The 16,313-nt window shown below is 28.8% G+C and overlaps 2 protein-coding genes across 2 annotated transcripts in view; both read left to right on the top strand.

Moving 5' to 3' along the window:
- The first annotated feature begins 3,797 nt into the window (after nt 1–3,797).
- Nucleotides 3,798–6,927, top strand: LOC136089008 (uncharacterized). The gene is made up of 2 exons (XM_065814439.1): nt 3,798–6,427; nt 6,569–6,927. Exon 1 carries the CDS (start codon nt 5,074–5,076, stop codon nt 6,004–6,006), a length of 933 nt encoding a protein of 310 aa, XP_065670511.1. The 5' UTR covers nt 3,798–5,073; the 3' UTR covers nt 6,007–6,427; nt 6,569–6,927.
- Nucleotides 6,928–9,164: 2,237 nt separating this feature from the next.
- LOC100202783 (trifunctional enzyme subunit beta, mitochondrial) overlaps nt 9,165–16,313 on the top strand; it is a 13,128-nt gene continuing 5,979 nt past the window's right edge. Inside the window, exons 1-3 of the mRNA XM_065814434.1 lie at nt 9,165–9,323; nt 10,151–10,204; nt 10,327–10,387. Of these exons, the coding sequence (XP_065670506.1) occupies nt 9,281–9,323; nt 10,151–10,204; nt 10,327–10,387 (158 nt within the window). The 5' untranslated portion in view covers nt 9,165–9,280. The remainder of the gene's footprint in view (nt 9,324–10,150; nt 10,205–10,326; nt 10,388–16,313) is intronic.

Raw genomic sequence — 16,313 nt, 5'->3', positions numbered from 1 at the left:
TTTAGTACTCACCTCTTATTTAGTACACACTTCTTATAAGCATCGAAAAGGAGTACGAAAAAATCTTTAATTATGACTCTAACTTATAAGTTGAAGTCATAATTTAAAAAAGTTTCGTACTTCTTTTTGATGCACATCTGGACCTGCTTAAAGCAGTGGATTAATACTTGAAGGTAGTATGATTGAATTTTTAAAAACTAATGATTTAAATAGGCCATTCTCAGCGATTTTATTTGAATTTTAATAGATCTTTTACTCTTGTGTTAACCTGATGAGCATTTGTTACATCAAAACCACTAAAAATATTTTATTGCTTTATAAAGAACAGGTTTAACAAAGAAAGTATTGCACTATTTGGAACGGATTTTCAAGGATTAGGTACCAACTTTAAGGTCGTTGCAAAGTTTATTTAGTTTTTGAGTGAACCGTAAACTGCCTTATCCAAGAGATACAACCTATGTGCGCAGAGTAAGCATTGCAGTAGCCATTTGTACGAGTTTTTGACATCAAAAATTTGCAGTTTCTACTGCATACATTTTACTCCGAATCCGAATGTATCAATTTTTGAAATAATTACCGCTGGGCTAATACCAGATGTTGCTAAATCTCTTACAGTTTCAATTATTCTTTTTGCTTTAAGTTCAGTAAATAACTTTTTTCAAAAGTGCAAATGGAATTCTTTTTTTTCTTTTTGCAAACTGTGATATGTTTTTATTAGTTTCTACTTTTTTTGATAAAGTTAGAAACTTTTCTATTCTCATACTAAAAACAGAACTTTTGTGTAGAGTTTCCGAAATACCGGAAAATTATAATATTGGTTTTTGGTATTAATAACTGTTCATACCGATATAAACTGATATTGCGCGGTATTTATAAAAAACCATAGAATAATTTACCCAAATATTTAGAAAACTTTTATGAAAAGAAAGAATAAAATAGAAAAAGAAAGTTTTCATATTTTTCTTTTTCTATTTTATTTTATTTTACTTTTTAATATCTAAAAATTAAACGTATTTTTTAAAATAGAAAAAGTATTTTATCAAGCAGTAATAACTCAACAATTTAACGTTCCGAAAATAGGTATTTAAAAAATATTAATGCATTTAATATATCAAAGTTCATTCGGCTTCGAATCTTTGTTAAAAAGTTACCAGCAACCGAAAAAGTTCTTTCGCCGTATGTTGACGTAGACTGAATTGTTTTAAGAGCAGCATCAATATTATTTATATTCGATGTTCAAACTCCGCTTGCTTCGAACAGCTTAAGCTGTTTATAGCAAGCAGAGTTTAAACATCGAATCAGAACAAGTACTCTTGGGTTGGAAAGAAACCATCTTTGTTTGGATTGTTATATCTGTGTCTTAAGTTTATTGTTGGCTTATGCAAAAACTTCTTCATCCAATGATTTAACATTGACACTATCCAATACCTTGGTAAAATTTTGTTTAACTATATTTTTTGCATATTGAATAAGTACTGACTTTGATGAATTATTATTATTCATTAATTAAAGCCATCATTATTTTATGACGTATTTCAATTGGGGTTAAGCAAATAATTTATTAGTGACACTAAATTTTTTTTTTGCGTCGCTCATAGTATCGCTTTTTGAAGGAATCTAGCATCACTACACTTAAGTTAGACGTTTGTTCAGAAAGATTTTCAAACAAAAACATGTGAACACCTTCGCTGGTCAGAATAGTTGAATTATCTTTACTTAGCTCCTTAATAGCCAATTCTATAGGTTTTAACACTCTTTTTTAGATTTTAAAATATCTTTTGAAACATAAAAATTTGCATCCTCATGAAAACTATTTGTTCCAATGTCCAAAACTGATTTTTGAATGCATGGTTTCAATTTTACCAACCTTTCAATCATTGTAACCAAAAGTTCCACCGAGTTTTAATGTCAGGTTTTAGCATCAGTTTTTTATTTTATTGTTCGAAAATATGCTTTTTTGCAATATAGAGCTACAAACGCTTGACAATTTAAAAAATTTAATCAGTTTACGTGAATTATTAAAAACAGACTTGATTTCATTTCGAAAAGTTCTGTTGCTGCTTCCATGAGCAATTTTCTCTATGATATCGTTAGAAATATCGCTGCGAATCAATCTCTTAAAATAATCATTGTCATTATAGTTAGAATCCAAAGTAATATTAAAAAGAAGTTCTTCGGAATCATTTGCATTATCATATTCATTGGGATCTTCTTCCGTTGATTCGTCACTCGAACATGTTCGCTCGTCGCTTGTGCGTAAAATTTTGTAGAAAACATCGGTTACGGCCAGATGAATACCATGATTGTGGCACAGTTGACTCTCTACAGGAATTATCCGTTCATATTTTTGCATTATTGCAGCACCATCGTGAGTAGACGCAATTACGTACGTAAAATCTAACCCAAATTCTGTCAATTTTTGTTTTGGTATTTTTTTTTTTTTTTTTGCGTTTATTATATAAAGTAAATTAAAATAAATATAACGCAAACGAAATTACATCACTTGTATATTACTTATTAATATAAGTTGATATATTAAATATTAGACTTAAATGTATAATTTTTATTATGTAAAACAATTCATTGTTTCTTATATATAAACCATTACTATAAACGCTACAGCTATTATATACCTTCATTCATGAACTTCTTCATGCGGAAATAATGTCCAAAGGAATTATGTTACAACCATTAATACTTTTTCAAAAATAGTTGTACATACTATTTAAGAGGAATTGTAGTGTTGCTTTAATTTTAATATTAAGAAGTAACTAATTAATAAAAAAAATTTAACAAGCTTGTGGTTCGCAAAACAGCATAACAAAAGAGCTTCTATTTTTTGTAATTCATTTATAAAATTCAAACACAAAAAGTGCATTAGTGCGAATTGATATCTTTATTAAGTTGAAATTATTAAATTGTTCAAAACCGTAAAAAAATGGTATTGGGAAACAGTTTCAGTATTGAAAAAATTTAGTCGAATACCGGTTTTCAATTCCGGTATTAAAATCCGTGGAAACTCTACTTTTGTACGATTTTTTGGTTAAAATTATTTTGCAGTGTTGAGAAGAAGAGTTGTGTTTAATTTATTTGTGTTCTGTAGGAAATAAGAAACTTGTTGTTTGCTGTTGCCAAAATTATGTTGGACTGTTTTATATTCTCCAAGTTTTAATTTAAATGTTTTTCATTGACGCTTGTTCAATTTTGTTTCAATTTTCAAAATTGAACCTAATAAGTTGTCCTCGTTTCGTAATAATTGATTGTTAGCCTACGTATTGATCAAGCGGAAATTGAATGAAATTTGTTTGACTTTTTATCGCGACGTTGAGCTTCCCTTTTATATTAAGTTTCGGACTAGTAAGTAACAATTTGAGTTTTTAATTTATGTTGGCAAAGCGATCTTTTAAGAAAGTTGTTTTTCAAATGTTTTATAGAATATTGATAGAAACTTCAGTAGAGCATTTTTACTATACAGAATAACCTCTGCAGAATATAGTATTAAATGGTTTTAAAATTGTTCATTTCTTCATTTTTTCCCCGCTTAATTGTTTCTTTATCTACTTTTGCAAGCTGTAGCAAAAATGACATAACTTTGCCCCTGGAATAGCTTGGTTATTCCAAAACTAAACATATTATTAACATATAAAATTTATTCCGCATTGACATCAAAATCTTTTAGGAGACATATATTGGTTGGTAAAAATTTGTGAGTTCATTTTGTTTTGTCGTTTCTTTTTCGAGTTCTTCTTTTTGACTGTTCCTTAGTTCGAGTGTTTTTGGAACTTTGTGCTTAGCACAGTTTGTTATTTATCTTCTTTACCTTTATAGGTAAAATTATATTTAAGGAACTGTTTGCGTAATCGGAAAAAATTGTCTGGTTACACAAACTAATCACTATTACACGAATTAAATTATATTTAAGGAACTGTTTGCGTAATCGGAAAAAATTGTCTGGTTACACAAACTAATCACTATTACACGAATTAATACTCAATTAGGGTGAGAAGTAACGAAATTTATTTGCTTATCGTCTGTAATTATAAGTGAATCGCAAAGTAACTCTACTCATTTCATGTAGCGTTTCCAGCTAAAAAACAATTTATTTGAATCTTCTGTACAAAATAAATGATTGGAATTTTAGTAATGGTTTATCTTTACAATCGTCATCATCATTAATTGTTTATTGAAATAATAACGATTTTCATTAACAATTATCAAAAGTATATATTTATAGTATATAATTTTATATAGAGAATCCTCAATATAATCACTTCACAAAATTACAATAGTATAATAAATAAACAACCGTTTCAAATCAAACAAATGTAAATAAAACTCATTATTTCATCAAAAAAACCACGAAGAAAATTTACTTCTTAAATTACCGTAAGATTGGGTGGCTTTAGCCCAAGCAAAATTTTTGTTTAAAAATGGTTTAAAATCGATACCTCAAGGTATTTCGGTTAATGTTTAGTAGCAAATTGTGGGAAATTTATTTAACTTTTACATCGATAGCAGTACCTGGAGAAGGTTTTTTATTGGAATATACACTGAATTAATTTTAAACCATTAGTGTTTGATTCTATCTTGTTTTGAAAGCTTAACAGTTTATTACTTTTTTGCAATTGAGATTAAAAAAAATAGGTTGTCTTTGGCCCACTAAATAGGGTGACATTGGCCCGGGCTAAAGTCACCCCATGTATTAGAGTAAACCTTTTTTAGTGATCATTTATAGATATAATGGTAGTTACTATGTTGGAATGAAAAATTTTGTAGTAGTAATGCAATAGAAAATCAGTATAGCAGTTTGTATTAGTAAACAGCGAAATTTGTTTAGTTCTTAGTTTAAATATGCCACAAAATTACAAGCCAAATCGTGGAAAAAGAAAATATGTCACTTATACTTTAGAACAGTTAGACAATGCATTAAAAGATTTAAAGAATGGTTTAATTACTCAACGACAAGCAGCTTTGAAATACGATATACCAAGATCAACATTAAAAAATAAAATATAACAGACATATCCTAAAAAGTATGGTGGTCAGCAAATATTTACATCAAAAAAAGAAGACATGTTTAACGCATATGCAATAAAATCATCTGAGTTTGGTTTTCCTTTTGATAAATATGATTTAAGATGCATAGTAAAAGGGTATTTAGAGAAAAAAAACGTCGTTATACCTCAGTTCAAAAATAATTTTCCAGGTGGCGATTGGATTCGATCTTTTTTAAATAGAAATCCAGAACTCACAGTAAGATTTGCAAGCAACATAAAGCGAAAGAGAGCAGAAATAGGAACGATTGTGATTGATAACTACTTTATAAATCTATCAAATGAAATAAGTAATATATCACCTGATGATATATGGAATTATGATGAAACCAATCTCAGTGATGATCCAGGTAAAAAAAAAATATTAACAAAGCGTGGATGTAAGTATCCTGAACGCATAATTAATTCTACAATGACCTCAATGTTTTGTGGCAATGCTAATGCTGAGTTGCTACCACCTTATGTTGTTTACAAAGCTTTTCTTGTTTACAAAGCGTTTTTCTCTTTACTTCTTCCAAGACTTAAAAAGGCTCAAGGAAGAAGTGTCATTATAGGTGATAACGTATCTTCACATATGAGCATTGCAGTACTGGATGCATGTCAAAACAATAACATAGGATTTGTGGCATTACCAGCAAACTCTACACATCTCACGCAGCCATTAGATGTTGCCTACTTAAGACCTATGAAGATTAACAGGCGCAAAACATTATGTGAATGGAAGGAGAAAGGAAAAGGAAGGAGAGTTGCTTCTCTTCCTAAAGATGAGTTTCCTAGACTTTTAGACCGTTTAATTACCAACTTAAATGAACATGGGAATGATAACCATAGAACTGGTTTTCGCAAAACTGGAATTTTTCCATTAGACAGGTCTCAAGTGCTTTCACGACTACCATGTTGTAGTGTAGGTTTAGACTCAACTACTGATTTAGTAAGCCAATCATTTATGTAAGTCACTGGATGATCCCTCAGATGGTTCTAAAAAACCAAAGCGACGTAAAGTGTGTGCTGTCCCAGGTAAAAGCTTATGTTCAACAGATATATCATCTTGTGTTATAAATGAAAATAATAGATTAAATTCAAATAATGTAGATACACCTATCAGTATTATAAATACAATTGAGACTAACAACATTGACTTTGCTGGCCCAAGTACAAATACTGGAACTACTGAGACTTCTAATCTAATTTTTTCGGATGTAAGTTTAGTCGTAGAAAGTCATACAGAATATTTAGATCATTCAGCATTAGGCAAAGAGAACTTTCAAAATATTGATAAAGCAAATAATGTTTGTAAAAAGGAGAAATTGTTAAATCTTGTAGAGAGTTGTTATGTTATTGTTAAATGCAATGGAGAGTTAAATCCTGGACAGGTTTGTTTATTTATTTTGAATTATTTATATTTAGCTAATCAATTAGTAAACTTTATAACTAATTATTTTAATAACTAATATTATTTAATGTAATAACTATTGAATAATTTTAAAGTAAATTTCGAAATTTTTTTTCTACAGTTGAAAAAATTAAGAAAAAATAGAGCAGAAATTACTATTATGAAAAAAAATGGACTTAACTGGAAATGGTCACTACCAGCATTGCAACTTTTTTTTCCCCAGTCTGAAATAGTCGATTTTATTGAGGAACCAAAGAAAATTTTGAAAAGAGGAATTTATTCAGTTCCAGAACTTTTTCACTAAAATTTTTAAAACATTTATTTAGTCATTTTTGTTTACTTTATACCTAAACTGTTTTGTTTACTTGGTACCTATACTTGTTTAGTTTGTACCTATATTTTATTTACTGTATACAAGAACTTTGTTACTACATTTTTTCTTGTCACTTTATTTTTGTAAATTTATTCTCTTTGCCTAAATATTGTTGTTTTTATTGTTGTTTTGCTTCCTTTAGTCCCTTTTTACAGGGTAGGGCCAAAGTCACCCTAACACACAGGGCAACTTTGGCCCACTATTTAAACCACCCAAAAGATACTTCAGGTAAATAATTTTCAAATGGGAGACAGATAGTTCTAACTGTCCTTTCTATGTAATTCTAATAGTACTTGGTGTTTGAGGGAATAACTTTTGTGGCTTTCATGAAATAGACATTAAGGTGCAAAATGGGCCAAAGCCACCCAATCTTACGGTAACTTATCTGATAGTAAATGATAAAAAAATAAAAAAAACAAGAATCTCGAAAGTTCTTAGGAGTTATTATTGACAAAACCTATCTTGACTACCTCCTATAAAATGTATTGAATTAAAAATAAGCAGATCAATTTGGAATGATGTACCAAATTAGATCATACAAAAACACCCAAAAGTCTCAAACTGAAATACTTTAGCAAACTAGTATACTTTAATACATTGCTACATCACCTTTGCAAACATCACTTAATTGATTGCTACATTAACGTTGCTAATATCACTTGGGCTAGTACACAACCTACAAAACTTAAAAAAATATTCAACACGCAAAAACATGCTAGCATAATTATGTACAGAAAAACATTTTCAATTATGCAAAACTGCCAATGAGAAAAATATAAATAATGAATGTACACGAAATAAATATATTTCAACACATGATATTTATGTATTATCATTTTAAGAATCTTACAGCAACAAATTTAAAAAAAAAACTTTATTTTTAAATCTGAATGGTATCAATTCTTTAAAATCTAGTGAATTCACTTATAAATTGCCACGAAAATTAACAAAATATTAAAAGTACAACGAGGACTAACGATTTTTTTTTTCTTTTTTTAGCGAAGTGTCAGCTATTTAAGACTTAATATTTGTAATTAACTTATTTTATTTTAATTTAATATATGTTAAAGGAATCTTTGCGTCTACATTTAACGATATGTTTTATAACTGTGTATATTTAAAAGTATGTTACAAATATTACAAATGTATATAATTGTTAAATATAAATAGTTATATTATATAGTTTGTATTCTATTTACAATATAAATATTTGTACGGTTAAATATTTATATTGTAAACAGAAAAATAATAATAAAAAAAGTTGTTTTTCCATCTCAAAGCACATTCTTACAGCTTTCTGTTATTATCTTTTGGCATGCTAGAGTTACAAGTATTGTTTTTTTCAGTCAATGAGCCCCTTTTTTTTTCATGGGCCCTAATAGTTTTAATCCTTTCTAAGCAAAACCTATTTTCGGTTGCTGTACATAATTTACCACTGTTTTTCCCGTGTTCCAAATGTTATTTTGTGAGATGCTAATAAATACAGTTGCAAATGGTTAAAAAAATGACGCAACATTCTGGTTATTGGAACTGGTTGCTCGGCAAGTCCCAGTGGGTGCGGTACATTTTTAAACGTTCTAGGGACGTTTTTATTAGGTTTAAATCTTATTAAAACGTCCAAAGAACATTTTAAAAATGTTCCGTGTCTACTGGGGTAGTTTTAGATTGCCTATAGAAATATATTGATGGCACTTAATAAATGAAGTAAACCATTCTTTACTAATTTGTTCTTTTTTTTTAATTCAAAACTCAGGAACATTTACACTATTTTGATTTGCAAGCTGGAAAGAAAGATTTTTGTAGCTCTCTAGGAATTAACCTTAGAAAAAAAGTTCTGCTGTTCGCCATAGTTAGATGATCAGTTCTCATTCTCATTCGCTTTGCAATTCGTTTTGTATCCAATATTTATGCTAGTGGACTTTTATCTATTATTTATATTAATCATCTTATTAAGAGTATTTTTTTTAATAAGATGTAATGTCCTCAATCAAGAGAACATTACATTTAAATAAAATGTAATGTTCTCTTGATTTATTAGTTCTAAGTTTTTTGCAAGACTTTTCCAATAATGCATTTATACAATAGTCTTAAAACTAGAGTGGTGAGTAAAAGAAGGAGTAGTATTTGTTGTCTGACACATATCTGACCTATTAAAAGATAAATGAAAAAAATCTTGCATCATTTTTAATAAAATAATTTCCTAACAAAGTTCTAAATTTAGTAAACAGCTAGAATTTTTGTAAGAAAACTAAGTAAAAATTTTACTGAACAATTTAGAAAATAATTTAGTTAACAATTTAATAGACGTTTGATCATGCCAATAGAATATATTAGTGAAGGGTTTGACGCGGAGGCGGAATTTTATTTTCGTATACTGCGCCTTAATTCCTGGGAAAACGTATGTGCAAAGGTCAATTGTAAATATAGCAAAACACTCAATATTTGTGTGGCGACGGCAAAATGGCAATGAACTCTTTAAAATCCTTAAGTTGTAGAATTGCAGGTAAAAAAATCTTACAAATTAATAAAAAATTTATTTTTACATTTTTTATATCATTTCTAGCTTATTATAGCTTCTCCTTAATTGAAGAACAATTTATTTGAAACATGTTTTTATATTCCTTGTTGTTAATTTATTTATTCTTAATCTTTTATCCATTGTTTGAAAAGAAATATAAAATTAAAAACGAAAAATGTAGTATCTATTTAATGTACTTTATTTGGCTTTTGTCGCTTTTTAAACTGAAAAATAAGTTTTAATTCTACATCAACTTTTGTTTTAGTTTTTTCTTGTAAGTTGTGCCATAAAAAAATGCATTTTTTAAAATAACAATTTCCGTCAAACCTTTCTATTATCTAAGTTGATGACATTTAAAATGTAATATAAGTATATTTTTTATATAATCATATACTTTATTATTAAAATGATTATTATTAAGTTAGATAAATAACATTTATTTAAAGTTTGATTGTATTGACATTCCTGATTCATTCTATGGTCTCAATTTGATCTTAAAACAAAAAAATTCAAATTCAAAGAAATCACATTTTTGCTTTTGGGTTTTTTTGATAATGTTTTATTAATTTAATAAAAGTAATTTGACAAATTTCTAATTTGACAATTTTAATAAAATTGTCAAATTAGAATTTTTTTTGCTTACTTTCTTCTGACCAAAATTTAGTTCTTTTCGTTTATTTATTTTTTGTTATTTGTACTCATTTTGATTAAATTGCTGTTCTGTTTAAGTTATTTAGTGCAACAAGGAACAGTAAATGCAATTATTGTTCATTATTGTTTTATTAATCTTATTTAATGTTTAACTTATTTAGTTCATAATGCTAGAGGGTATTCATCATCAACTCCATCTTTTTCAAAAAATCCAGGTATTTATAAATATATATCTGAATAGGATAATTATATGCAACAAATAATTTATACATAATTAATGTTAAAATTTTTTTACTTTTTTAATAAATTTATTAATGTTATTTTTCTTTTTACTTAGCTAGTCAAAATATAGTGTTAGTTGATGGAGTTCGCACTCCATTCCTCATGGCTTTCACAAGGTATTTTTAAAAATTTTAAAATTATTTAATTTAAGTTTGGTAAATTAAACTATTAAGGTTTGTTACTGAAAGTAGTCATCTGCAAGGGCTTCAGTTTATATTTTGACAAACCGTTTAACTTTGGACAGACAACATGTCCAATTGTAAAACACAAATAAATGTTTTTTTTTCTTTCCGTTTTTCATTTTCATCATTTTCTAAAATACTAAATGGTCTTTACTCTAAAATATCAAATGTTGTTGTCCAATATTGATAAATGATTTAAAACTTTCTAATAAAATATAAATTATATTAAAGTTGTAATTAAAAATTGTATTATAAATTTAATATAAAAAGTTTCAAATTTAATTAGGAATTTAGTTTTAAATTTAATAAGGAATTAAGTTTTAAATTTGACAGTTTTTAAATTAAAATTATTAAATTATTTTGCAATCGATAATCTACAACATAAATGATGTTTTTGATCGATTTAAAAAAATTCTTTAGATCTTAGTGTCCTGCTGCCTTGTAGGATACACCTTTAGATTCTTAGTGTCCTGCTGCCTCGTAGGATACGCCTTTTTAGGCAAAGGCTAGGAGATGCCAACTCCGATTTAAAACACCCCCTGCCTTGGGGCTCTTGGTTGAGTAAAGGCTAGAGATGGTGTCTGGATAAAAATACTCATCTTGAGCAGATGTTAAATGCACCCGGCTGCTGTCTTGTTGAAGGCCTTCTTGGCAAAAACTTAAGGGGTAAACAGATTCTATCTGTTGACCAGTTTCACACCCCTTCTTCATCTATTAGGCTGGCACAGATGTATTTTTAATACATTGTTTCCAGTTTAGGATGTTGAATGCTGGATCTTCTTGACTTAATGCATGGGTTTTGCTTGTGTCTCTGTTTTTATGACTAGGCAACTCATTCTATTATCTCCTAATGAGGGTACAGCTCTAAAACTCATTTTTATGGTTCTGAGGCCAGCTGGTAGTCAGGTTTCTCGAACTCTGTGGTAGCTCTCAGAGAGGCTGATTATATCAACAGCTGAAAAATATCAAAGTATTAACAGTGCCATGTTGCGCATGGATGGTGTCCCTGTTTGTACTTTTGGTGTGCATTGCTGAGGCCGCATTTGGAGCACTTTGTTACGGCTTAGGGTTTATTAGTAGTAATGAGGCAATTGCTTGGGCTATTAAACGGTGTTCTGAGTACTATCTATGCTTTGAGTCAAGTTCTTCAATCTAATTTAAAAATGAATAAAGTACCAAAAACTATAAAACACAAAAAACCATCATCATCACCAAGTTCTCTAAACCTCATTCACTAATATTCATGGTCTTCGAAGTAACTTTTCTTCTGTTGAGTTTTATCTCTTGCAAAGTTCACCAGACCTATTTGCTCTTTGTGAGACTAATTTGAGTTCAGCTGTCTCATCTTGTGATCTTAGTGTTGATGGTTATCTACCTTTAATTCGTAAAGACTCAAATAGTCAACTTTCCAACTCGCTTTCCTGACAACCCGAATCATCTACCTTTTCAGAGTAGATGATTCGGGTTGTCAGGAAACAGAGACATCAAAAGGAAGACATTGTCCTTCTTGTCACCAGATTCTCTAATTTCATCCCTTTAGTTTCACTTGTCAGGCTTGGACAGGAATAGCGTGCAATCAAATGCTATTGCTGACCATGCAAATGATTTTATTTTAACAACTTGACCAAGACTGTTTGGATGTTTTAGAAATGATTTTAGAAATACACTGTAAAAAGCTAAATTTTAACTCGGAAAAAAACTAAAAAAAAAAAAACTTAAGAGAAAAAGAAAAAATTTCCTTGCAAAAAAAGAAAGTATACAAGCATTAAAATGAAACTCAAAAAACTCAAACTTGAAGTGAAAATTTTTAATCACATTTGAAATAAATTACTTTAAAACATATCTTTTGAAACGTTTTATTAAAGTTTCACAAAACACTTTTACAAATTACTTCTAATTATTGTTTAATGAATGAACAAATTTAATTTAAATTATTAAAAAGGGCTATATACATATTATTTTTAAATTGTATAAACATTTTTTCCAAAAGTTGCAAAAGTAGTTTTTCATTTTTAATCATTTCATGCTCTGATATTAAGTCAAGTTTAAAAAAAAAAAAAGTTTTCAACAATTTTTTTGTAAAAATCGAAGCAAAAAAAAAAAAAATAATAATAAATCAATCAAATCATTCCAGTGCAATGGGAAGATTAAATTTAACTTATTTATAATTTAAAGTAACTTAAAAGAATCTTTTAAAGGAAGTTTAGAAAGACATGGAAAAATAGTTTTTAACATATATCATAAAAAATACATGCCTACATAAAAAAAAATTTGGGTATAACATTTTTTGTTGATTTACACAAAATCTATTTATTTTAAACAATCATTATAGTTGATTTTTTATTTTATTTAAAGCCTTCAGGTAAAATAAAAACTTTAAAAAAATCAACAGTAAAAAATTAATATCATAACAATTTTTTTTATTGCATTTAAATTGTTAAAACATCAAAACAGCCACAGACAAATTTTAAAGGAAAAAAATTATAAGTGTGGTCAGTTACAGCATTCGATCGCACGTCATTTCTGTCCCAGCCTGACTTGTCAACTTTACATACCGAAAGTATATAAGGTTGCTAGTGCTGTTCAATATATATTTTATACCATCTTTTTCTTTGATTTATGCTGTCACCTAAAAAGACTATGTGAACCAGATGTTTGGAGAAACCAGAGGCACCTTGAATATGTACTAGGTTTCTTACAACCGTCTTGTTTGTATATGCCTTCAGATTTGACAAAAAAATTTGATGTCATTGAGAGCTTGCATTGTGAAGAAAGTTAGAGCTTAGAAAAAAAAGAAAAAACTGCATTAATGGTCATTTAATTTGTCATTTTTACATCTGCCTTGCATGATGTGTTGTACTGGGAACTTGAAGTTTATTCTGCCTCTAGACAGAAGAAATTTATCCTTCTGATTTTTTTGCTGTCCAGCAAAAAAATCAGAAGGATTAACATTAAAAATGAATTGTCCCTTGACTATAATGTTTCAAAACCATTTGGTAAATAGACAATTATTTCCTGCTGCATGTTTTTCAATATTGAATCTAAAAAGATTTCATCAGTTGCTGTACAATAACATCTTGGTTCACTAATGGCAATTGTTTATGAAATTGTTTGAATAGTACAGTTGATTGGACCAAACAGAGACATAAAAACATATGAAAAGATGTCTTCCATGACTTGTGTACAACCCAGACCATTTCAGTTACCAGAATTTCTTTATTGATCTGTGATTGCAGATTGCATTTCTCAATTACTTCAATAAGTTCTTCTACCTATTTTTGGAATAGCCAACAGTTTTTCATGCTGTTCTTAATAACAACAGTTATCTTAAATAAATTATTTTAGATTCATCAATGTCAGGCAATATTTTACTGTCCCAATGCAATAGTATAAGTCTTTCCAAAGAAAGACTACTATTGTTGCATTGGGACAGCAGTAGTATTCTTTCTTAGAACAAGATGTGTATATGGAAAGGTCACTTTCATTACTTTTTCTCTATTTCTTGTTGTCTTTTTTTGTTTGTGTTGTATTTCTATCATCATATCCTATGTTGCAATATCAAACAATATTTGAAGGATTTCCACCTTTAAAAATGTCTTTTTTTTTTAATCCTGTTACTTTCTTGCTATGTTCTGTGTGTCTTCAAAGCTAGATAATTCTAACCCAGCTTTGTCAGTTATCTGACACATATCTTTGGTAAATTTCCTATTAGCCTGTGCTATGGCTCAGATTTAAAAACAATATTATTGCTTAGTGTATAGTTTATTACTTGAAGAGTTAAGTTACAGTTTAATGTCAATTAACTCACCAACTCAGTAACATCTTTAAAATAAAAAAAATTAGATTATTAGAGCATTAGAATTCAGAACACAAGTAAATAACTTTTAGTATAGTTTTTTGTTTTTTTCTTCTAATTTAGCATTTTTTTTAGCCATTCTTAAAAGTAATGTATTTGTCCAAGTTTCTTATTAGGGGTCATAAAATATGTCAATATATATATATATATATATATATATATATATATATATATATATATATATATATATATATATATATATATATATATACACACTACCGTGCAAAAGTCTCCGCTCATTTGTAATATTTCAATAAAGTAACAAAAGTTTGCAAGAAAATTGCGTTTATTTTTAATTGTTTATTAAACAATGAATTGGACAGTAAATACAATACATTTTATGATGATTTTAAATATATAAAATCAATAAAATGTTAATATACAAAGTTGTAAATGTTAAATTTTATTTTCATCAATATGAGACCCCTTGGAGCGTATAACAGCAGCACATAATCTTGGCATTCGGTCTAATAATTTATTCATGGTTTCTGCTGTTATCTCATTCCAAGCTTTTTGCAAACGTTCCCATAGCATTTGCTGATTAATAAAAGATGTTTCACCTGCTTCTCTGATCTTCCGATCCAGTTCATCCCACAACTTTTCGATGGGTGATAGATCTGGTGATTGAGGAGGCCAAGTCATGATTTTGCAAACTTTTCCCCTTTCTTTTAGTTTCAAATAATTTTTGCATAATCCAGATGCATGTTTTGGATCGTTGTCCTGCTGCATGATGAATCATTTCCCAATTATACGAATACCAGATGGAATTGCGTGCTTAACCAAAATATTATGGTACATGTGTTTATCCATGGTAGATGTGATTTTAACTAAATCTCCAGTTAACCCATTGCCAAAACATCCCCAAAGTATAATATTACCACCTCCATGTTTTACAGTACTTTCTATACATTGAGAAAGCACTCTTTCATTAGGTAAACGCCTAACGTGCATGCGACGTCGGGTACCAAAAAGTTCGAACCTACTCTCGTCTGTCCATAGAACTTTCTTCCAATCTTCTAATCCCCAATTTTTATGCATTTTTGCCCATTCCAATCTTTTCTTCTTATTTACTGCCCTCAACAAAGGTTTACGTGCAGCAACGCGTCCAATTAAGTTGACTGATCTTAGTCTTCTTTTTACAGTATCAGTTGATACTGGCTTTACCCTTGTTTTGTTGAGTTCTGCTGTTAAAATTGTGGCTGGAATTTTTCTATTTCTTTTGCTGGACACAACAATAAACGTATCTTCTTGCCGTGATGTAACTCTTGGTCTTCCAGAACGTGATCTGTCACTGTTGGAACCAATATCATGCAATCGTTGTAGAGCATATCTCACACCTGATTCGGATATTTTTAACCTGGAAGCAATTTTTCTATATGAATAACCTTCTTCACATAAAATACATATTTTGCCACGAAGTTCTTCACAATATTCTTTCTTTACTTTCACCATTTCTCAAATTCTTTATTAAATTCAAGACATTAAATGCGCACACTAATGCCATTTTCAAGTATAAATATAAACATAAGTCTATTAAAAGCAACCAATTAAAATTACTGAAAACATCCTTACCATGCCGGAAAGTATCATGCTACTGTAAACCTAAGCTTACAAAAAATATTTTGGTTAAAACTTTTGTGCAGTTTTAAATTTAATAAAGAATACTGAAGAACTTTATATGTATTTTACGTGAAAAAGGTTATTCATATAGAAAAATTTCTGCCATGTTTTTAGCAGCAGAACTCAACAAAACAAAGGTAAACAAAATTATTTGAAACAAAAAGAAAAGGAAAAAGTATGCAAAATTATGATTTGGCCTCATCAACTTTTTATATTAACATTTTATTCTTTTTATATATTTAAAATCATCCTAAAATGTATTGCATTTACTGTTCCTTGCAAATATTACACATGAGCGGAGACTTTAGCACGGTAGTGTATATATAGCAGGGGCTGGGGCCCCAGTCACTTCCTTGTGTGTATGTGTTTTATATATATATATAT

This window comes from Hydra vulgaris, chromosome 12 (assembly GCF_038396675.1).
Source record: "Hydra vulgaris chromosome 12, alternate assembly HydraT2T_AEP".
In the NCBI taxonomy this organism is placed as follows: domain Eukaryota; kingdom Metazoa; phylum Cnidaria; class Hydrozoa; order Anthoathecata; family Hydridae; genus Hydra; species Hydra vulgaris.
The sequence above is the reverse complement of the archived record's forward strand: the minus strand, read 5'-3'. Positions and strand labels throughout refer to the sequence as shown.

Bases quoted from the DNA above. Each gene is read 5' to 3' on its own strand.
- LOC136089008 (XM_065814439.1), top strand. From the start codon at position 5,074: ATGTTTAACGCATATGCAATAAAATCATCTGAGTTTGGTTTTCCTTTT.